Raw genomic sequence first — 23,730 nt, 5'->3', positions numbered from 1 at the left:
CGCGGTACTGGTGGTCTCCTCTGGCTATAATTGCCTCCAAACTGAGAACCTGAGGCCCTCGAACTCTAACCATGTCCTGAATGAATGGAGCGGTCAAATCCCTTGCCTTCTAACCGGGGAGGTGCACTAGTCGCCGACTGGCCTGAATATCTAGAATATGACTGCGTCTATCCCCCTCTATAGTTTCTACCAGTACCCATAGATCTGGCCCTTTTTCTCTGCCCTCTATCGATATCGCGCTCACCCCTTTGTGGATGTTGTTGCTCTTCTAAGTTCTGGGCATGGGCCTGAATACGGGAAATGTCAATCCCCTCCTATAGTGAAGCCGTCAGGAAATTTTTAAACAAATGCGGCCCTAGGCCTCTCACGAACCTATGCACTCTATCTCCCATATCGGCCACCATGGTCGGAGCATATCTAGCCAATGAGTTAAAGTGAAGGCTATACTCCTGGGCACTCATATTTCCTTGCTACAAATTTAAGAATTTATCCGCTCTAGCCCGACGAACCTTGGGTGGCAAATAGTGGCTGATGAAGGCATCTACAAATTCTTGCCAAACCGGAGGAGGTGCATTCTCTTTTCTTGAAGATATCCAATTATTATACCAAAGAACCGCCACATCCCGGAGTCTATAAAATGCCAACTTCACAGATTCAGTTTCGGAGGCATGAATAATTTTCAACGTTCTCAACATCTCATCAATAAAACCTTGCCGGTCTTCATTCGGCTTTGACCTGAAAAACTCGGGAGGGTTTACACTCATGAAATCCCGAGCTCGAGTGCTAGTCGCTCTGTCACCTGAACCTGCACCCTGCAGCTGTGCCTGGGCGGCAACTAACTGTGTCAATAGATGAATATCCGCGGTCATTTGTTGACCCGAAGTAGCCGGTGGAGGGACTGGAGGCACTAGATCTGGAGTGGAGACCTCTTCATGCTCTTCTGCTACTGGAGGAATAGAGGTAGCATGCGAGGGAGTGGCACTCGGAGCCTCGCTATGTCCTAGCTCAATCGGGGGTTCTCGACTGGTACCTTCTCCAGCAGCGCCTAGTATTGCGCTGACTTTCTTCTTCTTTCTCAAAGGCATTGCTGAAAATTAAACAGAAAAAGATTAGATAGTTGCATCCTTAACTTGGCTCTATTGCACGATCTAAGATGGGAAAAGAAGGTCAATAGTTCCTAAATACCCTGCAGCTTCCTGTTTATAAGTATGGTGCGCTTCACACCCATAAACAAGACTCTACTGGACACGGCTCGTAGACACACCCTAGGACGGAACTGCTCTGATACCACTTTTGTCATGACCCGATTAGGGAGACCATGATGGGTAGCCGGAGCTGACTACCGAGAACCACTCATTACGCTAGTCATCATACTCATCCTGAACGCATATAAACTCCAAGATCAAACATAAATATCCATAAGCCCTCACGACTGCCAAAAATGATATACAATAATATACAATGTAGTCACCATGGGTCATCCACTACCCACACGTACGTATCTACGAGCCTCTACTAGAGTACTAGACATAAGGACGGGACAGGACCCCGTCGTGCCCAAAATATATGTACACAAAATAGTAATCAATGGCACCTCCGGAACAATGGAGTGCTCTCAGAGTCTGCTGATAGCTTCTACAAATCTAGATCACCTCTCTGTCTACCTGTGGGCATGAACACAGCGTCCAAATAAAAAGGACGTCAGTACGAGCATTGTACTGAGTATGTAAGGCATGAATAAAATGAACATAATAGAGAAATCATAAGATATGAGATGAATATATAACTTGCTTAACTTTTAAGAGTAAACACACCATAAATGTATATAACGTATCTTATGTGCCACCGTCCTTTACCTGCGTCCGGGTAACTATCATACGCCGCCCACTAGTGGTGTCATGCCCGACCCTCTAGGCTCGGTGTAATCATATGCAGCCCGCCTTAGAGGTGACATGCCCGGCCATCTAGGCTCGATGTAATCGTATGCAGCCCGCCTTAGCGGTGACATTCCCGGCCATCTAGGCACGGTGTAATCGTATCATCATGAACTCACCATAACTCATCATCATCATACATTTGTCATAGAACATACTTTAGAGCTTAAAGACAGTCTATAACTATAGCGGGGTGACATAAGGTCGAGAACCCCCGATCACATTATGGTGTGATCATATTCATTATATCTTACCTTGAAGGAACTAGCATTATGAGGTGAGTCAACAACAAGGAATAATATCAAGGAATTATATATGGATCAGTAATTTCATAAGAATATCATATCACAAGCTTTGGAATCTCTAGACTTAGACTCATCGTCATCGTTGTCATTTTCATAGCATATCTCTTATCTTTATCACATGAGCAGTTCTTAATAGTCATAGGCTCATAGTTTCCGGAATGTAAGAAAGTTATGGAAAAATAGAGTAAGTCATGTCATAGGAACCATGCCTTAGAAAAATAAGGTATTAGCCTCACATACCTTTTCGTTTAGCTACTCTATCGCTTGATCGTTCTCCTCCAATGTTCACGTTTCTACCTTCAAGAGAATTCGTATTAACATTAGCTAATCGATCACATGAACATGCTCAACTAAAGCAAGAGAAAATTGGGCAGCATTTCCTTTGTTTCAACGACTTTCTCCATGTAATAAAACAACTCCCAAATAGCAATAGCAATAGCAACTCACATAATATCACAATCAATATATTTCTCTAGCTAAACATTGTTCACTTCTCAAATTCACTTTCAAAGTCATCCATAACCATGACTACAATACAACAACATATTCATTCTTCCCATAATATTTCCTCAACGTCATTAGCATCATTCAGAACAAGATTATGCTCATCTCATACTAAAAATCATGGCTCAATTCAACTTACTACTCAAAATACCATTATTTCCCTATTTGAGCTCATATTCTACTTTCTTCTCTAATCCAAGTCTTTCAACTACTCAATACTTTGAATAACATGAGTTAGATGTAAAACTCACCTTTGATTATGTAGGAATGATCTTTGGATGAAGACACTTTACTTGAGAAAAACCCCCAACTCTAATACCAAAAGATTTTCTTGACTTCCACTGACCCTAGTGAGCCTCTTTGCACTTGAGTCTCTTGATTCTTGGTGTTTGATCTTTGATTTCTCTTGGATTTGCTCTTGATTTTGGTCCTAGCTCATAAGAAGACTTGTTGAGAGAGTTTCTAAAGGTTTCTATGTCCAAAAATGGTAAAATAATGAGTTAGGGTCGAATTTGGTCTATTTATAGTGGTCCAGAAAATTCTGGACCGACACAACATGCTGCAAGATTTGCTAGACGCAAAGCGTGCTTTGCTAGCCGCATGTTGTGTCGCAGACCTCGCAACATCACCAAATTTCACTGTACACGGTCGTATACAATATAATTTACCCAATGATGAGTCGGGGTCAAATCCCATAGAGAACATTATAAAGACAATTAAGGAAGTACATGATTTATACCAACTAAGCTAAGCCAAACACTTTTTCGATATTGAATTTTGGTTTAAGAACTAACAAAAATAAAACAACCTAGAAAGAAAATAAAATGATTAATGTCCAAGCATGAATACAAGGGACTCTCAAGTAACGATCCATTATATTTCACGATTTTATAACTAAGAGTGAGTCTATGTCACTAGGTATTTCTAAAATCTCGTTGAAAGTTTTCCAACCAAATCAATTAATTTCACTCTAAGTTTTTCCAAGCCTTAGAGTGTGATATTAAGCACAATCAATTGAATCCCAAGTTAACTTTCTCATTCCTAGATCAGGTAATTAGATGGGGTTTAAAGCCCCACATTCTTGTCAACTAATCTTTTCTAACCCCAATTTTCCTCTTCCGAGCTCAAATCAAAGTAAATGGGTGAGTCATGCGGTTAGCTAACCCCTTAAGAATTATTAAAGAACAAGATTAGTTAAAGAAACAAAGATCCACTTCATTAGAAATAAAAACCATGCAATACATAAGCATAACAAGAGATTCAATCCAAATTTTAACAATATATATTTCCATAAACAAGTTTCAAGCAAAGTAATGAAATAATACACTCTTAAATATTCAATACAAAACAAGAAATTGAAGAAAGATTAAAGAAATTTCTCATGAAAGTGCTCCAATCTTCTCCTCCAATGGTGTAGTTGATGAATCCTAGCTTTCAAGTCCTGTAAAAATGGCCAAAGATGAAAATAATGTCCTCTAGTCTAGCTTTTTGTAGTATCCTAACTTTTCCAAGTCAAAATGTGACAAAATAAACCCCAAAGTTGTTGAATTGCAGATCTGGCCGTTATCGCAATTTTAGCCACTTTTCTCGTTCTCTTCAATTTGACCTCTTTTAACTTGTTATTCACTTGATTTCTTCCCGATCACTTGTCAACAATATAAACCGTGTAAAACACCAAGAAAACATTATAAGTGCACTAATTTTCTCACTATTATTCACAAAAGTTTAAGTAAAAAGAAGAGATAAGTTGGTCAAATACTAATTTACCAACTGACGTCGAGGTCAGCTCTCGTAAAGTTCCAGGGTGAGCCATTCTCCAGATCCGTGGCCCGAAAACTCTCTCTCTTACTCATATCTGTCCTTTGTATTCCGGGATAGTATATTTTAGACATTTTCGAACTCCTATTGTAGCACCTCGATACGCCTATCACAATTCCGAAAGCTTCAAATCTTGCAACCTCTTGCACTAGACTTGCACAACTATACCAAGTTTTTAATTTTCCAAAATGCTCACCCAAGCTATCCAGTTAGTAATACTTGCCCATAGCCCACTACTATGAATACGGTCTCAACTCGAAAATATAACTCTAGCCTTCAAATTCTAGAGTTTCCCAAAATTCCATCTCGTTAGACAACTCTAGCTCATCCAATGGAGAGTGGTAAGAAATTACACACCAATTTCCTTGTTTGATTCTTCTAATTAGATTGACATTAATTCAATGTATGTTTTCTGGGTGAATTTCTACTTCATTTAATAAGAAATTCTCATCAAATAACACACCAGAATCTATATATTATTAAAAAGAGGATAGTTTTAGGACAAAAAGTGGTTAGATTAGTTATTAATTAGTTACTCCATTAGTTATTGTTTTTGAATTTAAGGTAATTAAATATTTATATATTTTAAAGGAATCAATCTTGATTAAAATGGGGAAAAAAACTGAACAGTTGTGTTTTAAGTGGCGTCTCAAAGAGAAGCCAAATGTTACGTATATTTTTGGAACTAACTGCCTTTATACGTAGATTTTAAATTTTCACTGTAAAAGTTTTGAATTGAATCGTGGTAATCGTGCTCATCTAATGCACGTTTGATAATTAAGACAACTTCCAATACTTGCATAATCAACCCACGTTCTCCGTCTTTCCTTTTTCTTCTAACCATGTTCTCCATATTTATATATGCACAACACTCAAATTAAAAAAAATTCCATTTATCCAGTTTTAATTTGTTTGTAGTTTAGAAAATTTCATGTCGTTCCTTTGACAAATCCATGTAGCCATTTCACATTTAAAAGAGAAAAAGAAAAATCAACTGCGCTGATTCTGCACAAGTCACATATGCCATGGATATTAGGTGCTGTGAAGGAAGTAAAATGTTCTCTTCATTTTATGATATAATGACAGCAACAAGGAAATTAAAGACTTCTATATGTAAGTACATTGGTGTATGTTTGTCGAGGCATAATCTTGCCTTTAGTATCATCAGAAGCCATCTTTTTATTCTTTCTTTTTACCCAAAGTTTCCGGGGAAAAAAAAACTATATATGTTAAGAATGGTAGATATTGGTTCTAAAAAGGTATGTTATGTTTTATGTATTTTTTTAATTTCTCATTTTGTTGCAGATGATTATGGAATGAGGGTAAATCTATCACTTATTTGTGTTATTTGTATTTGTGTTTGTTTTTTGTTACAGGTGTGTTGCGTTAATTAAACTCTAAGCTCAAAGTATGTCATTAACACTGCAATTTGCATTTAAGACTGCAAAAGCAAGGTATTTAGTTGGATCACTCTTCAATAAAGTAGCACTTGAAATATACCTAAACACACAGTATCAAGTTATCACTAACGCACACTTACAACCTGTGGGTAAATTTTGAATTTTGAGTTAAAAATAAAAAAATTAAAATAAATGAATTATAAGCTCAACTCAATTTTCTCTATATCTTCAAATATATTAAAAACAAAATCAACACTCTAACTGATACGAGGTAGTTTATCGTCCATGTTATAGTCTTCTTGAAAAATTGCTCCCAAGTCGTAGGCCAACACTAATCCATGTCTCTCCACTCAAATAACAAAACAAGAAATTACGACTCATTCTTTTATCTTAACTAATTATAAATTTTAAAAGAGAATAAAACGTGCAACATATAAGTTGAGTTACTCGAATAGTACATAATCTGATGGTACATGTTATTGATATTTAGTAGCTTTTGGTGGTATGTTAATGAATTAATGATATCTATCTCAGAATTAATTCAGTGTGTTCTTTTTATAGTTTTGTCGTTTTATCTCTTCGCTTGAATTTAGTATAAATTGAAATTTTGAATTCTTAAATTTCGAGATTCGATTTGTTTATGTTGATTTGCGTGTGGCTAATCAAGAGTAATGAATTTTCTTTAGTAGAGAGGCCTAGAGATCCAAATGGTAAGAAAATACAACTTGAAATATCTTCATTTTTTATAATATAATGTACTATCTGATGTGATAGTTTAACTAATGATAGAAAGTAGTATGGAGAACGGAGAACGTCTACTTTATGTGATAATGTAAACATATAATTAGCATATGATGGAGTTTGTCATATCTTATATTTTGCAGGATATAGAAATTGAAAGTTAATAATTGAATGATATTACTTAATTAAAAGTTATTTTCATAGATTATACTCAAAGACTTATGCTCCGGAAAAGGATTGAAGGTGATGAGTCGATATCTCAAGCAATGATGTACCAGTTGGTGACTACTTGCTTTAAGTATTAGTTAGATTAGTGTAAATGTACAAGTTTAGTTAGTTGTTTTAATCTCACTAACTTTTTTGTATCATAGATATATAGTTGAGTTTCTGTAAGTTATTGAGTATGGCTATATATCTCATCTAAATTCACATTTTCGGTTATTATAATTTATTTTTCTATTACACATGAGGATCCTAAAATATATCACTCAAAATTGGTTATCTTAATACATATACCTATTTTATGTGCTTGTGTTTAGGGTGACCAGTGATAATCAATAAGAACTACTGAATAAGTCCTACAGAAATATTGTATCAAATGGTTTGAGATAATAAAATTATATTATTTGAATTAAAAGATAAATGTATTTGATTTGATATTAAAAAAAGTCGAATTTGAAATTGAAACATAAAAATGTTTTGAAGTAAGTAAAAATGTAACACCTCGTACCTTTAACGAAAGTTTTGACCACGATCCTAGACTTAGAACATCAGATAAAGAATGTGGGAATTGAAATTTTTTCGTTCAGTTGTGATATGGTGGTTTACGCCCATGAACAGTGGTCGTATTCCAATTTACGACCATGAACAGTGCCCGTAAACTGAAACCAAGAATTTCTGAACATTCTGCAATTTGACATTTTGAGGTCATATGGTTAAATACGGACCGTATTTTACTTTACGGCCCGTATTTCAAAACTTGTTTAGAATTTGGGGAAACGTCCTTGATGAAAGTTGTAGAGCATTGAAATACCTTTCCAACGGTATCTTACGGGAGTCAAACGGACATCTGTACAAAGATTTATGGTCATTTTACTGAAGAGACGCAGTGCAGTCCGTATTGCAAAATACGGGCCCGTATTGCAGTTTACGACCCGTAAACTGAATTTACGACCAGCACTGTTCAGAACGTAAATTGCAATTTCACAGGACAGTATATATTCATCCATATCAGTTCAACTCATTATTTTTCATTCCTTCAAACCCTAGAACGACCTCCTACTCTCCTCCAACATCAAGAACACCAAGGTAAGTCCATTCTAATTATTCCAACTCAATTCTAACATATATCCTTGTAATCTAAACAAGAAATCATCAATCCTAATCTAGGGTTTTCAAGAAAACCCATCTCAAGATTCAAGAATCAAGATTTAGGAAATCTTCTCCAAAATCCAAGTCTTTAATTCAAGTTTTGGAGCAATTAAGGTATGTAGAACTTCCATCCACATGTGGGAATCTCTATGTTCTTCCCCATGCTTCGTTTCCTTGATATTCATGAAGTTCAAATCTTAGGGCATTAAACCCAACATATTAGTAGCCCGTATTTATGTACATGAATTTTGTATCTATATTCGTTGTTGTATTCCTAATCTTCTATTACGGTTATTAGGAATCCTAGCTTAATCCATGAATCATGAATTCTTCCTCATGTGTTCTCATTATGTTTATATGAAACTTTATGATTTCATCCAGCAAGTTACAAGCATGTTTTCAAGTCAAGTATATATATATGATTATGAACTATTGTTATTACTCATGCATCAAAAACATGTTTTGCAAGACTATGACAAGTTATCTTATGAAACTATATTTACAAGTTATGATTTATGAAAACCATGTACAAGCAAGTTATGATTTATGAAAATCATGTACAAGCAAGTTATGATTCATGAAAACCATGTACAAGCAAGTTATGATCATGAATACTATGTACAAGCAAGTTACGATTCATGATATACCATGGGCAGCAAGTGCCACTATTTTACATGTTCATGTTTTGGGAGTTGCATTAATTACCGAGGAGGGCTTCAGATAGCCTGAAACTACGTAGCCACCGTAGGATGAGGATCGCTCCACCCATGTCCCGGACGATCTCTCATAATGACTGGATCCTTTCATATTTTATTAAATCTCATGTTCCCTGGCAAGGACTGAGTGTTCTGCTGGCGGGACGCAAACACCAGACCATGGATCGGTTATAAGTTATTGCTCTCCCTACTTATGATATTTTTACCATGTTTTATATATATATGTATGCACTCATGTTCATGTCCAGGTTTTCAGTTTCAGTTCTTATCATGTTATTCCATGTCCCATGTTATTTCTTTCAGTTGTTTTACATACCAGTACATTCAATGTGCTGACGTCCCATTTTTATTGCCCGGGGGCCTGCATTTCACGATGCAGGTACTGATATACAGGACGACACATCTGCTCAGTAAGACAACATTCGTATCAGCTTATTGGTGAGCCCCATCTCATTCGGGGTTTAGTCAACTTTTGTTTTATGCTTAGTTATGCATCTGAAGGTATGCTGGGGGCCTTGTCCCAGTAAGTATGTTTTCCAGTCAGACTCATGATAGATGTTTCATAGACTAGACAAGTCAGTTATGTTAGGCCAGACATTCGGAGTCGTATAGCCATTTTGGCTCATTCATGTTATTTCCGCACTCATGTTTAAACAAGTATTTATATTTAATATTATGACTTACTATGTTTTTATAAAGGCTCATCATGCACTTCACGTTATATTTCCGCTCATGTATGCCTCATGATAGTTCAGCAAGCCATGTGGTTCGCTCGGTCACATGCAGTCAGGCACCGAGTGTCGTGTTACGTCCAGGCCATGGTTCGGGGCGTGACAAAAAACTTGAACTGAAACATATCTTAGTATGTGTATATCAAGATATCACGAGATAAGATCCTGATATAAGAAAAGTGTTTAATTGAAAGCTAAAAATTTTAATTTGAATTGAAAGTCAAGTATTTTATACATAATTTGTCTAATTTGATTGAAATATAAAGTACGAATTAAAATTTAACTATAAAAATGTAGCTCTAATATTTTGGAGTTACATTACTGTATAAACAAATCGGTTTGCCCAAACAAACAACAAAGTTACAAAATAAAAGATAAATTCATTTATAAATACTTTGACCACTTAAATTCAAAATGGATTCGAATCGAAAGATACAAACATTTGGAAGTTTTTAATTAAAGTCTGAATTGAAAGATGAATTATCTATATTTAAATTTTTTTTTTTTTTTTGGAGTTGAGGTAAAAGTAAGTTGAATTTGAATTGAAACATGAAATTTTTACTTGAGATAAAAAAAAAATTGAACTTTGATTTGTACTGAAAGACAAAATTATTTGAATTTTAATTTGTGAATCGAATGTAAAAATATTTAAATTTGAGATTAGAAAATTTCTTGAATTATGATATGATTAATTCTACTGTGGATAAGACCATGTAATAAAATTTCAATATATAAAGCCAAAATCAAATGTATTGAATATTAAAATAAAATCGATATTATGAATATTACGAGGATAATAAGTTGGGATATTTAGTCAAGTCGCTTTAAGAAAAAGTCACATAATAGTATTTTGATAAAGTTGATACACATTTTAATAAGACCACATAATTGACGGTTTAATACACAAAATCAAAACCAAAAATAGATATATAAAGTCACATCATAGTATTTTGATAAAATTAATACGCATTTTAATAATCAAAAATGAAAATTTTCAAGAAAGATAAGCCGTGAATTTGAACATGCTATACCAATATAATTTTATTTTTTTATTGTCAGTATATTAATCAATTATCAATTTGTTTGGTGTATCGTTCTATAATTGAGTCAATCATAGAAGTTTTGTATGCTTATGAAAAAGTTTTTGAGTTATAATGAAAATAGTCATACAATATTAATAAAATCACATAACTAAAATCATAATAGATAAAGCTAAAATTAAGAACATAAAACAATAAAATAGACGGGGCTTGCATCCAGGAGATTTGTTGTTGGGGCTTGCATCTAGGATTTGAATGGTGTTTTTAATTAAGCACTGAGCCTTTTTCTTTGAGAGTGATGTTGACATGTGGAGTATGAAATATTTGTACTGTTTGAGGAAACGATCAATAATGAAGGAGTAGCGTGCAACTTATCATAACATATAGAATATTAGTCTAAGGCAACACTAATACCAAAAAATGAGAATATAAATTCTGCAATGTGTTTCACATGATTCATATATATATATATATACACGTTTTTATTATCTCTCTCGAATGTTTTTCTTTAAAATAATCTGCGCATCGCGCGGATACGTATACCGGTACTACTCTATACAAAAAAAATCATGGAGTACAACATAATGAAAATACGAAAACTCAAATTTGTCCTCGTTAATATTTAACAGCACGTTGACTTATTTATTTTTTATTTTATTTTAGTATAATGACTAAAAGCACACACATTGCTTAATTGAAAGTTAGATATACTTAATTCCATATCAGACTAAAAAAGCCATTTTCAGTTAATTTAATGAAAATCCTCATGCACAACTATCACCATAAAAGGCCTCTACTTGGTCTCTCTCAATTCCTCCAAGGGTTTTCTGTGAAGAGATGGTTGTGAGATCAGGTACTCTGAAATATAAAAAAGTGGCGTGTTGGAGACAGCGAACGCTGGTGGGTTGTTCTTTTTTTTTTTTTTTCTTTCTTCATATCAGAAATCCATCAGTTGTGGGACTTGAGATTTTTACCCTCTATTTGGATGTTTGTTTCCCGTGGTTCATTAATGTACAGTATGGTGTGGTACAATATGTTGTTGTATTGTATTGTACTGTATTAATGAACTTAATGTTTTTGGATAGACTGTATCGTTTGTTGTGGTTTAGTAACATTTATTTTGTTTGGTTTGATTGTATAATAACTTATAAGTTTATTAAAATACCTTTTAACTCTTAATTAGAAATTAGTTTATATATATTAATAAAACTCAGGTAAAGAATAAAATAGAAACTTTAAAAAATAAGTAGGTAGTGAGTGGGGGTGGTGGAGGGGTGGGTGGTGTGAGGTGGGTGGTTGTGGAATGAGGGTCGGGTGAGTGGATGTGGGGGTGGGTGGTGGTGAGGGGTAGTGGAGGGGTGGGTGGTTGTGGAAAGAGGGTGGGGGTGGGTTGTAGGGTGGGGTGGGGGTGAGTGGCGTGGGTGGGGTGAGGGTGAGTGGTAGGGTGTGGTGGATGGTGAAGGGTGGGGCAGTGGTGAGGTGGGGGTTAGGGTTGGGGTGGATGGTGGAGTGTGGAGCAGAGGTGGGGTGGGGGTGAGTGGTAGGGTGGGGTGGATGGTGGAGGGTGGGGTACAACGGGGAAATGAAATACGTAACCCTGGAAAAACCACCAAATCCGTGGTTGCAAAAATTGAGACTTTTCATGGTTATATAACCATGAGATGAACTACGGGTTTACAACACCATAGCACATAATTTTAAGAACAATGAAAATAAACATGGTTTTATACAAAATCATACATTAATGAACCACGGGAAACCATTTACAGTTCCGACGAAGCTTTCCATTGTTGGTCGCTGGCGTTCGCTCAGGGAAACAAAAGGCCATCAAACAATTTCAAGAATTGCTCCTTATTGTTATGTATGTATGTATGTATGAATGAATGACTACTAAACCCATCACTTCTCATATCACTTTTTGTATTCGCAGAATGGAGGACTACTGAATATTACTATATTCCTATGGATTTTGAAAACTATCTAAAGAATCAACCCCGGTAGAGGTAGAGTGATTATTGTGATTGTGATTATTATTATTATTATTATTGTTATTATTATTATGGCTTGTGTTGCAGTGTGTTCATAGACTGCAGCTGCTCAGCTTCTCAACAAGATTGTTCATCGGAATACTACTGATAATACTACTGGTGATCTGTTCGCGATTGGCCCTGACGATTGCCGAACGTTTGAGTGTTTATTGGCGATGATTATGAGGTATGTTCTTATAATTGCGAGACTGATTAGCAGGCTGATTCTACTTCCGTCTGGATGTGGTGGTTTTGAATGGTAATTAATTGACTGTTGTTTATACAGTTTACTAGTCTTGCATTACTGCTCGCTGGTGTTTGGTCAGATCAAACACATTTGCAGCTGTTAGCAACCAAGCGATTTTGAGCACGGTTCTCTGATTGTATGACAAAGCCTTTTTCCTGTTGATTTTATTCACTCTGCTTTTCACTTACCTGCAAATTTCTATTGACAGTTGCGGCTCCTGTCCTAAGTCCATTTTATTTAGAATGTGGTATTGCTCGTCGAATTGAAGAGCTTCTAAGGAAGAGAGGTTCTCCGGCCGAGCTCCAGGTAGGCAGTGATGTGTTGATTTTTTATTTTTTGCCATCTTTAGCGTGTCTCGTGGTTGTAGATTCAATCTTTCTTTACCTTGTGGTTTTTGTTCATAGACTGAAGCTGCTTTGGCTCTCCTAGACATTAGTTCTTATGTCATGCGGAACTCCAAGCGCCACAAATCATGGACTGACCAACACCCAGTGAATATTCTCTTAAAGCTTCTGGATTATCAAAGTTCTGATATTCGTGAGAAGGTGCGTTTTATGATTGGCAGACCCCTGTGCTGTATATCTATGTTAACTAGCAGGCTGATTGTATTTCTGTTCCAACTATAGGTTGTGAAACTACTCGGAATTTTTGCTAAGACCAATGAAGGTCGTGATGTTGTTCATCAGCTTGAGGTTGTGGATCCTTTGTTGGAAAAGGTGTTGTGTCCTTCGCTGAATGATTACGACAAGTATGATAAGCTGGACGAGAAAGCCAAGCTTCTTCCAACGCTGAAATATGCGACATACGCTTTATTAAGGTTTTGTAAAGGAGAAGAAAAACCTGGTGCATTTGATGTGGAGGTTGGTTAATGACCTGTTTTTACGCCGGCATGTTGTACAAAACGTTGCTTTTCTTACACATTCAAAATTCATCACCGTGGGGCCCATTTAATCTATCTTCTATTGTAAGTAGGCGTTTAGACATGCAATTTTATCTCATGAAATCAGCGTTTGGACGTGTGATTTCATCTCATGAGATGAAATCTCAAATCATCCAAAAAGGCATGATTTGGAATTCCAAATCATGATTTCAAATTTTCTAAATGTTAAAATTGACCCATAATTTATATTTTGTAAAAATAGATCCATAAGTTGGTAGATATATTTACCAATCATGTGTGCCAACCTTTTATATCAAATATTAAAAGATCTACAAGTTGGTAGTATATTTATAACAAATTTACTCTTACAGTCTTACCAACCATGTGGGAGGATTATATTAAAAATTATTTACACTACAGCTCATGTTCAAATTTCTATTTTATTGAATTAAAGTTTGATCGATTAATGTTGTATTTTTTAGAAAGGCCTTCTAATAGCGTATTAATTTGTTATGAACTATGACTTGCTCAGTTGGTAAGATTATATAAGAATTGGGAAAATTTTGATGGTTTTCACAACTTGTGGGGTTTTTATGTCTATAAGAAAAAATACAACTTCATAAATTCAAATTGCATGTCCAAACACGGTTTCATCTCATGATTTCAAATCATGTCCAAACGGCTCCTAAAAGTAGGGAAGTGAAATATTGAAAGACCAAAATACCCATATTTGGTTGAATGATGTTTTTCCCCTTAGTCAAAGACTAGTCCAACAACAATTTTATACAAAGATGTACACTCTACTGATAACAAGTTGAATTTCATATTAATGTAAATATACGTTGTGAAGAGAGAGATAAGCGATAACTCGAAATTCCTCACAAAGTAGAGATGAAGACGTGGATGTGTTATTACATTTAAAGGTGGGACGTTTCTTTTATGTAACACTAATATTAGATTGCATTGTTCTTTTTTTATTTATCTTTACTAAATTCGCTTCATCCATATTTTTGTTGATATTTCTTATTGACTCTTTTGTTTGGGCCTAAACATTTCAAGGAGGAACGTTTCTCTTCGTTTGGGCATAAGCTTTTTGCAACTATGTGCTTTGACTTCTAGGTGATGGAGGATAAAGATTGCACTCATCATATCTTTACATCAGTTGGGATTATAAGCAAAGGCCCTCACCTCGATGAGGTAGGAACATTTTAAGCTTTTGTGTTCTGTTTATCCTCATTCGGTCTAGAGAGAGGATTTGGACTCCTCAAGGTAGTTGTAATTCTTTTCAATTTTTTTTTTTTTAACTAGCATTTATTGAATATTATTTATGTAGTTTTTAAAAAGTTTGTTATCATTGATACACATCCACGTGCACCGCGCGTACGAAGAGACTAGTTTGGTAAAATGAAAAGTAAAACTTATTGGATGCTTCAAATTACTAATGACATTTCATTGGTCAGGTGAGAAAAGCACTCCCAGAACTTTATCGCCTTGTTTGTTTAACTGAATGTTTGGTACTTGCTCGCCTTACTGATAGTAATTACTGCAAAATGCCAGTCATCATTAACGATGGTGTTTGTAAACAGCTGTTTAAACTCCTCGAGTGAGTGGAATGTTATGGTTTCCTCATTTAAGGAACTTTTCCACATCTAACTTCCAATTTATTCTGATACATATGTCAATTGATGTTTCAGGCATCCGCTTCCTTCAGTAGTCAGCCCTGCCCTCCATACACTTGGAAATATTGTTTTAAGAAATGACATCCAGTCTCAGGTATTTGGGTCTCAAGTAGCTTTTAGAAGCTTTCATGGTTCAATCCAAACTGTGTGATGAATGAACCAATGAAAAAAGGAATGAGATGAGATAAAATAAAATGATTGAAAGGTGGAAACATCAGGTATTGAGAAGATAATTGAGCATGTTCCTGAATCAACTTCCAAATATCATCTTCTTATCAGTTCATTTCTTGACTGGGGCGTAGGTAGCTTATAGAAAGGGTGTTCAATTGAATCACCTTCGCTGAAAAATTACACTGTAATAGGTTTAAAAGTAAAACTATTTTTTTTTTTGTTATATAAGCTGTTGAATCCCCTTACATGAGTAATATTCTGGTAAAGTGGCAAAGGGGGGGTTCAAGCTTACTTTAAGGCGCAGGTTCAAATTCCATATGTGACATTTTTGAATTTACTACTGGATTTAGTCCCGTTCCTCTATACAGCTGAGCCATGTTAGCATGCTACATTTGGTAGCTATTATTTTTATTTCGTACAGAGGTAATCTTATTATATTTTATTTTTTAAAACCAAAACTCTACTCTTAGTTTAGAGATTTGTGGATAAGTTCAATTTACTTTTGTTTAGTATTGTGCTAGTAGTCAATAGCATAATTAAATGTACATCAATTTAAAGAGGTTGTCTTAATGCTGGACTTTTCTATGCAGCAAACATATGGACCAATAGTATTTTATTTTTACATGTTAAATCAAAATGGCTATCCAATGCTTATGATCGACACACCCTGACTGCTCCTCCCACCTTTCCAGCTTCCACTTGTGTCCTTCATTTGAAACTCTAGTTGTCTGGTCTTTAACTCTTTATCGGAAAATCGGAGAAGAAATCTAGTCCAAGAATTGGTAAAGCTTCCCACCAAACAAGTTTCAAAAGATTCTTCCTCCTGCAAGTGTGTTCGTCTGAAGGTGTGAAAGCAGGTTCTTTGCCATCTGAACCGCGAGTTTTTTGGTCATCAATTCTTAGTGTTCTCTCAACTAACTTAGGACAAAATATCTGTAACACAGTATGCAAGTTGAGAAACTTGAAGTTGTCCTTGAGTTTTTTTTTTTTTTTTTTTTTTTTTTTTAAGAAAAGAAAAGTACTTGGAGTTGTCTAGATTTAGTCAAGAAAATATCTCCGCATGCTTAAAGATTGTACCTTTACGCTCCCAAAGGGGGCCTTTACTTTCATAAATCTCTTAAGATGCTCTATGCATCACAAGCTATATGCTTGTGCTTCTTGCAGAGTTTCTTTTGCAAAATATGAGCTTGAAGTTATGTGATATTGAATGAAATGAGATTTCAGTTGGTACGTGCTTACCTTTTCTTGAAAAATAAAATAAAAAGAGAATTCAGTTAGTACTTGAAGAGTTTTCTTTTAAGCAACTTTTCTTTTTGCTGCAACTTTCTTGTTGGTGGGTATTGTCCATCTTGCATATCTCAAATGTGAAAAGGGAAAGAGAGTCTGACTCACCCTTGTAAATTTACCAGTGTCTTAGTTGTCAATTTTTTGTCTCCTTCTCTGTAGTGTTAAGCTACTACATCATCCTTCCGTCAATGTGCTAAATATGTTGGGAATAAGTTTTTTTTTTTTTTTCGATCTTCTGCTAAAACTTAACTGCGTCAGACATGGATATTGCCTTATGTTTTACTAATGTCAACCATCTTCACAACTCAGTGCATTGTTGAGTTTGGTGCCCGTTCTTCTCTGTGGAAGTTGCTAAGCAAGAGCTTCGAGGAAATGGATTTAATGGAGGAAATGAAGGTCTGGAGGATTATAGCAAGTCTTATTAGAAAGGTATGTCTTCAAGATTTAAAAGGACAGCTACCACTCTTGCATACATTGTCTGCATGTCTAACAGATTTTACAAATGTTGAGGTGGTTAAATTTGTGAACATGAGAGTGAAATAGATGGTGTAGTAGTTGTGAAAAGGGGAAATTTTGAGTTGTGGAGGTCTTTTGAAAATAGTTAGCTACCAACTTTGATCAGGGGGCATGAATTGTAGAGATCTTTTGAAAACAGTTGGTGACGACAATTGGGATGAGTTGGGTGTTGGTTCTCTACTATTTTCTATCTATCTAGGTAAAATTGTAGTGAAGTGCATTTGCAGCTTCATTCCATGAAAGAGTTTGTATTTCTTTATGGAAAGAAATGGTTTATTCCTTTTTTCCTTTTCCTAAGCATTTTGCACGATCCTTCTACCGACAATTGATTAGGATTATTCTGTATGATACTTGATCTCCCCTAATGGAACTAGTCAGCGGCTTATACCCGATAGAATGGTATTCACTTCTGATCTCGTCTTGCTTGTTTCAACATTTTATTCTTTTGCCTATAATTGCAGGCACCTCATATCGGGAGCAGCAATTCACAGTTTCCTGAATATAAGGTAACGGACATCTCATGTTGCAAAAGGATGCATAGATGAGTAAATGACCATCCAATATCTTGCTTTTTCATACCTGGGATGGTCTGGGAAACTTTGAACAAAAACCTTCTCTTTGTTTGGTCATACTGGTTGTAAATGCATCCTCATTCATCATCTTATGATTGAGCTTTTAGAAATTCTATTGCAGGAAGTAAAAGAAAAGCTGCTTGACAAGTATTCATAAGAGAAGCTGTTTGAAATCTGTCATCAACTAGATATACCTGCTTGCCCCTACACAGAAGGAAAGGTGACTTCATATATTTTGTTGCATGTTAGACCTCTTTTATTTGACTTAAGCAGTTCTTAAATCAGTCAGGTGTAATTTATAATGAATTTACATATCAAAAAGAAAAATTATCTTAAGAGCAAAGGCCAAATTGCCTATGAAGATTGTTTTCATCCTCAACTTGGCACTTCATTCTACGTGAAGTATTCCTTCGTATTGTCTAAACTGATTAAGAGTTTCATATGCATCAGGAGGACGTGGTGCCAAAGTTGTTCAATCTTTTGGAAGCTCATGCTACGACTGAGCAGATGTCAGATCAAGGTGAAAGTCAATAAATATAGTCCAAGTGAATTAAAGTACGTGCTGCAATTGGTGAAGTAGTTTTTAGCCGAGGGTCTATCGGAAACAGCCTCTCTATCCCAAAAAGGTTGAGGTAAGGTCTGCGTACATCCTACTCTCCCCAGACCCCACTTTGTGGGATTACACTGGGTTGTTGTTGTTGCTGCAATTGGTGAAGTTCTAAGAGATTGACATTTTCACAGTGAGCATTGAACTCTATTTCCCATTGTGACTGAAATTCTAAGATCAGTTTCCTTGCATGATTTGCTACACTACTCTTTAGCCCATTGCAAATTCGAGTTATCATATGTCCATAGTGGTTAATTTACATTCCTAACATGGTGTCCGTTTGTGTGAAGCAACTTAGCAAGTGTCCTGTATTTCTTCTCTTGGCAATTGTTTAAAGAGATGCTAGGTCTCATTGATTATTTTCTGGTAGTCAAGTTATAGATCGAGAAACTTGATCTACATTCTCCATAGTAGCAAGATTGTTTCTAAGACGATCTCACGCCCAGAGAATCGGATATAAAGATTATCGTCAAGGTTGAACTATGTATGAAGACTAAATAAGACTTCGGCCTCAGAAGTGAAGCACCAAAATTAGCATGCACACAGCATTGTAACAGATACCTATTTAAACATTTGATGAAGAGATTACACTTATATTCAGTGTTATAACATGAAGTTATTTAAAATTCAGTTACAAGAAAACATCAAGAAGTAAATTCAGGTTATAATCATACTAATCTAAATTCGCAAATATGCATGTATTATACACCTCGGTAGTTTGATTGCTCTTTTGATTCTGATCCATCACTAGCATGCTGCCATAGTCATTTAGTCATATAGTCTTGTCTTGAATTCTAGCTTGTAAGTTCCTGAATATTAGCAAATAAATTTTGAGCGATTAAGCAGCTTAGATGTATTCAAGTGAACCATTCCACCATGTCATATGCTTAAAATTACAAAATCTATTTGTCTATGACTACATTCAACATGGACAGATTACAAAAAAAAATATATCACTGGTCCAATGCAGAGATTTAAATTGGAATATCATGAATCACTTCACTCTATTGACCACTAAACCACACTCAAAGATGAAATGATTGATAGTGAACCACACAAAGGAAACATTGATCCTCCCTATTCCACCAAGAATGGTGCTTATTTTCAATTTCTTAAGTATTATAACTACTCCAGTTTTCATTTAGAACCATATTCTCATTTTGTTGGAAACCTCTCTTGGGCTTCTTCTTCACACAACAACAATGGAGATCTAATGGACACAAGTGAAGAAGGAAAGCTGAAAACAAGTGAAGAAGGAAAGTTGAAAAAGACACTGACATGATTTTAGGAGTTTTGATTTTGTCGGACAGAATATGCTTGGTACTTGAGTACTTAGTTGAGAATGAGTCAGCTGCAATGAAAGAGAATGATGGATATATTTAAATGGCCCAAACACAATGATGAAATAAAGCATCCTATGTAAATAAAATAAAGAATGTACAAGTGTGATACCATGTGCAAAGTTAGCTGTAGTTAGTTAGGCATTTATTTTTTCCCCCTAGAATACAATTGTATAAAGACATGTACAGAGTCTTCAATGAGAAGCAAGGAAACATTCTCAAATCAGTATTCAATTTCTTTCATGGTATCAGAGCGATAAGCTCGATCCAGAGTTTTCCTTCATCAACATCACTATTTCCTCCTTAATCCTTCAAAATGGCTAACCAAACAGATGCTATAGCAGCTGCTCAAACTGGAACAATGACACCAGTTAATCAAAGCAGCCCTTATCATCTTCATCCCTCTGATACACCAGGAATGAATCTGGTAGGTTTCATATTTGATGGAAGAGGTTTCCCAGCATGGAAGAGATCTATCCTAATATCACTTTCAGCAAAGAAGAAGCTAGGTTTTATCAATGGAACATGTAGGTCTTCGGATCCATCCTCCACTGAATATGAGCAATGGAGTTGTTGCAACAATATGGTCACAGCTTGGCTGCTCAACTCATTGTCTAAAGACATCAAGGATAGTGTAATTTTCTCAAAATCGGCTAAGGAACTCTGGGATAGTCTTGAACACGGGTTTGGAAAGTCAAATGGAGCAAAACTTTTCCACCTGCAAAAGGAGCTCAGTCTCTTAGTTCAAGGTTCTTCAGATGTTTCAACTTATTTTACAAAAACTAAGAGAATATGGGATGAATTGGACTCTTTAAATTCTGATATAGTATGCAACTGTGATTGTAGTTGTGATGGGAAGAAAAAGTTAGCAAAATCTTTTCAAGATCAAAGGTTAATTCAATTTTTAATGGGTTTAAATGATGCTTATGCTCAGGCAAGGGGAAACATTATAATGATGAATCCTTTGCCTGAGATGGATTATGCCTACTCTCTACTTTTACAAGATGAAAGCCAGAGGGCAATTTATGCTAATGTCTAAATTCCCACTGACTCTGCTTCATTCATGGTTACAAACAGAGGGAAAAACATTCAGAGATTTCCAAATCCACACATTTCTAATCAGTACTCTCCAAATCATTATTCCTATAATCAGTATTCCAGGGGAGAAAATCAGAACCAAAGGTTTAATAATCTTCCTCAAAGGCAAGTAACTACATCAAAGAAGTTCAAAGGAAGGAAATCGAAGTATAACCCAAATGTAAGTTGCACCAATTGTCACAAGGTGGGGCATATTGAAAGAGATTGTTACAGGCTAATAGGATATCCTGAGGATTTTGAATTTACAAATCAAAGGGAACCTCAAGGACAGGTGAAAGCAAATGCAGTAGCAGGGGAAGAGAATGATCAAGCTGTTACTGAAGAAATCAATGATCTAGGCAATGGAAATACACATTTCAACAAGGAACAATGCACAGAAATTGCAAAGATTTTCAAACAGTTGCAGATGAGACAAACAGGACCTTCTAATTCAGAAATTAATGCAAATGCTATTGCAGGTACAATATCAAAATACTCAGGAACCCGTTTCTCTGTATATGGCACAAGAACCTGGATCATTGATTCAGGAGCTTCAGAACATATGTGTTTTGATTCAAATTCATTTTCCTTTTTAATTGCACTTCCTGTTCCTATTCACATAACCTTACCTAATTCTTTTAAATTGAGTGTCACACATACAGGAAGTGTACCTATTCAGCACAATCTTACTCTTAGGAATGTGCTTCATGTACCAAATTTTAAATATAACTTGCTATCGGTCAATAGGCTTTGTGTCCAGTTGCACTGTTACATATCTTTTACAGTTTCAAAGTGTCTATTGCAGGACCTTTCTTTGAAGAAGGTACAAGTTTTTGGTGAGGTCAAGGAAGGTCTTTACCTTATGCATCCTAAAGTTTCTAGTCCTAAACTTTTATCTAGTCAAGATGTCTTTTGTTTTCCAGAAGGAAATTATTCCAGTCAAGTAGACAGTCCTGTTTCTTTTCCTGTTTGTGCCTCAGCTATGTCAGATGTAAAGATTTGGCATGTAAGGCTTGGGCATTTGCCATTTTCAGTAATGAAGAAATTCCGTTTTATTCATTTTCCTTCGAGTTTTGACTATGTGTGTGACATATGTCCTAAAGCTAGACAAACTAGGAACCCTTTCCCTATCAGTGAAATCAGAACTAAATCTTTGTTTGAACTCATACATATAGACATTTGGGGACCATATAAACATGCTACACATAATGGCTACAAGTATTTTCTTACTATAGTGGATGACTATAGCAGAGGAACATGGACTTTTCTACTGGCAACCAAGTGCAATGCCTTTGATGTTTTGAAACAATTCTTGGTTCTGGTAGAAAGGCAGTTTGAACTAAAGGTTAAATGCATAAGATCAGATAATGCTTTTGAGTTGGGTAGAGGATCACAAGAGGCAGCTTTCCTAGCTAGCCAAGGTACTCTCCATCAAAGAAGTTGCACTGCTACCCCACAACAGAATGAGGTAGTGGAAAGAAAGCATAGACATCTTTTGGAACTAGCTAGAGGGTTGTTATTTCAATCAAGTGTTCCCATATGTTATTGGGGTGAGTGTATTTTGACAGCCACTCACTTAATCAACAGACTTCCTTCTAAAGTTCTTAAAAGAAAGAGTCCATATCAACTTCTATTTAGGAGGAAACCGAACTACAATGTTTTGTAATCGTTTGGGTGTTTATGCTATGCTTCCACATTATCCCAGGGTAGGGGAAAGTTTGCATCTCGGGCTAATACTTGTATTTTCTTAGGATATCCACTAAGCCAAAAGGGATACAAGTTGTTGGACATTCAGTCTAGGAAAATCTTTGTTTCTAGAGATGTCCAATTTCATGAACATCATTTTCCTTTCTCTACTTTCACAGATATATCTCACCCTATGTTTCCTCCAGCTACATTTATACCAGAGATCACAGTTCCTGTGTTACCTAACCCTCAAGTTCCCAATTCTATTGATCCTCCTTCACCTGTTCACTCCCCTAATTCTCCTGATAATATTTCTGATCACAACAGTCACCCTGTTCTTTCACACCAACCTGTTTCACTTCAATCTCCACCACCTGTTAGACAGAGTTCTAGAGTTCATCACAGACCAACCTATTTGGATGATTATATATGCAATGCCATTTTCCTTACTAATCTAACTGACTCTTGTCTATCTACACCCTTTAATCCAAATGTGTTTTCATTCAGTGCACTATCCACAAATAATCAACAAATCCTACAGTCTTTTTCTACCATATCTGAACCCAGTAGTTTCTCTCAGGCTTCCTCTCATCCAGGTTGGCAACATGCTATGGATAATGAAATAGAAGCTTTGATTTTGAACCACACATGGGATGTGGTTGAATTGCCTAAAGGCAAGAAAGCTCTACCTTGCAAATGGGTCTACAAAATTAAACACAACTCAGATGGAGGCATAGAAAGGTTGAAAGCAAGGTTGGTGGTGAGGGGGGATATCCAAAGAGAAGGGATTGACTATACAGAAACATTTCCCCCTGTGGTGAAAATGACCACAGTGAGATGCTTACTAAGTGTGGCAATTAAAAAAAGATGGCAAGTTTCTCAATTAGATGTTAGTAATGCATTTTTACATGGGGATCTACAGGAAGAAGTTTTTATGAAGTTTCCTGCAGGATTGTCTCCTCCTACACCAAATCATGTTTGTTTATTAAGGAAATCCCTATATGGTCTTAAACAAGCTTCAAGGCAATGGTATACAAGGCTTGCAGGGGCACTCAATTTTAAGGGATATTCAGCCTCTTTG

At 35.8% G+C, this 23,730-nt stretch overlaps 2 protein-coding genes and 2 long non-coding RNA genes across 4 annotated transcripts in view; 3 read left to right on the top strand and 1 right to left on the bottom strand.

Annotated features, from left to right (window-relative positions):
* The window catches only part of LOC132630147 (pentatricopeptide repeat-containing protein At2g37320-like), a 94,911-nt gene that overhangs the window by 28,043 nt on the left and 43,138 nt on the right, over positions 1 to 23,730 (bottom strand). The gene's annotated exons all lie outside the window — the stretch shown is intronic.
* Positions 11,253 to 13,283, top strand: LOC132630146 (uncharacterized). The gene is made up of 6 exons (XR_009578490.1): positions 11,253 to 11,460; positions 12,491 to 12,563; positions 12,636 to 12,774; positions 12,874 to 12,970; positions 13,043 to 13,140; positions 13,239 to 13,283. It is a non-coding gene; the product is annotated as an uncharacterized LOC132630146 (long non-coding RNA).
* LOC132630145 (uncharacterized) lies at positions 14,922 to 18,780 on the top strand. Its single transcript, XR_009578489.1, has 5 exons — positions 14,922 to 15,487; positions 17,161 to 17,280; positions 17,829 to 17,873; positions 18,061 to 18,159; positions 18,390 to 18,780. It is a non-coding gene; the product is annotated as an uncharacterized LOC132630145 (long non-coding RNA).
* LOC132630226 (uncharacterized) lies at positions 20,203 to 20,925 on the top strand. The gene has a single exon (XM_060345814.1). The coding sequence runs from the start codon at positions 20,203 to 20,205 to the stop codon at positions 20,923 to 20,925; it is 723 nt and encodes a 240-aa protein (XP_060201797.1).

Source organism: Lycium barbarum, chromosome 3 (genome assembly GCF_019175385.1).
Source record: "Lycium barbarum isolate Lr01 chromosome 3, ASM1917538v2, whole genome shotgun sequence".
In the NCBI taxonomy this organism is placed as follows: Eukaryota; Viridiplantae; Streptophyta; class Magnoliopsida; order Solanales; family Solanaceae; genus Lycium; species Lycium barbarum.
This window is presented reverse-complemented; position numbering and strand designations above follow the sequence as displayed.

What these genes read in the sequence shown, in the direction of transcription:
- LOC132630226 (XM_060345814.1), top strand. Translation starts at nt 20,203, where the DNA reads ATGGCTAACCAAACAGATGCTATAGCAGCTGCTCAAACTGGAACAATG.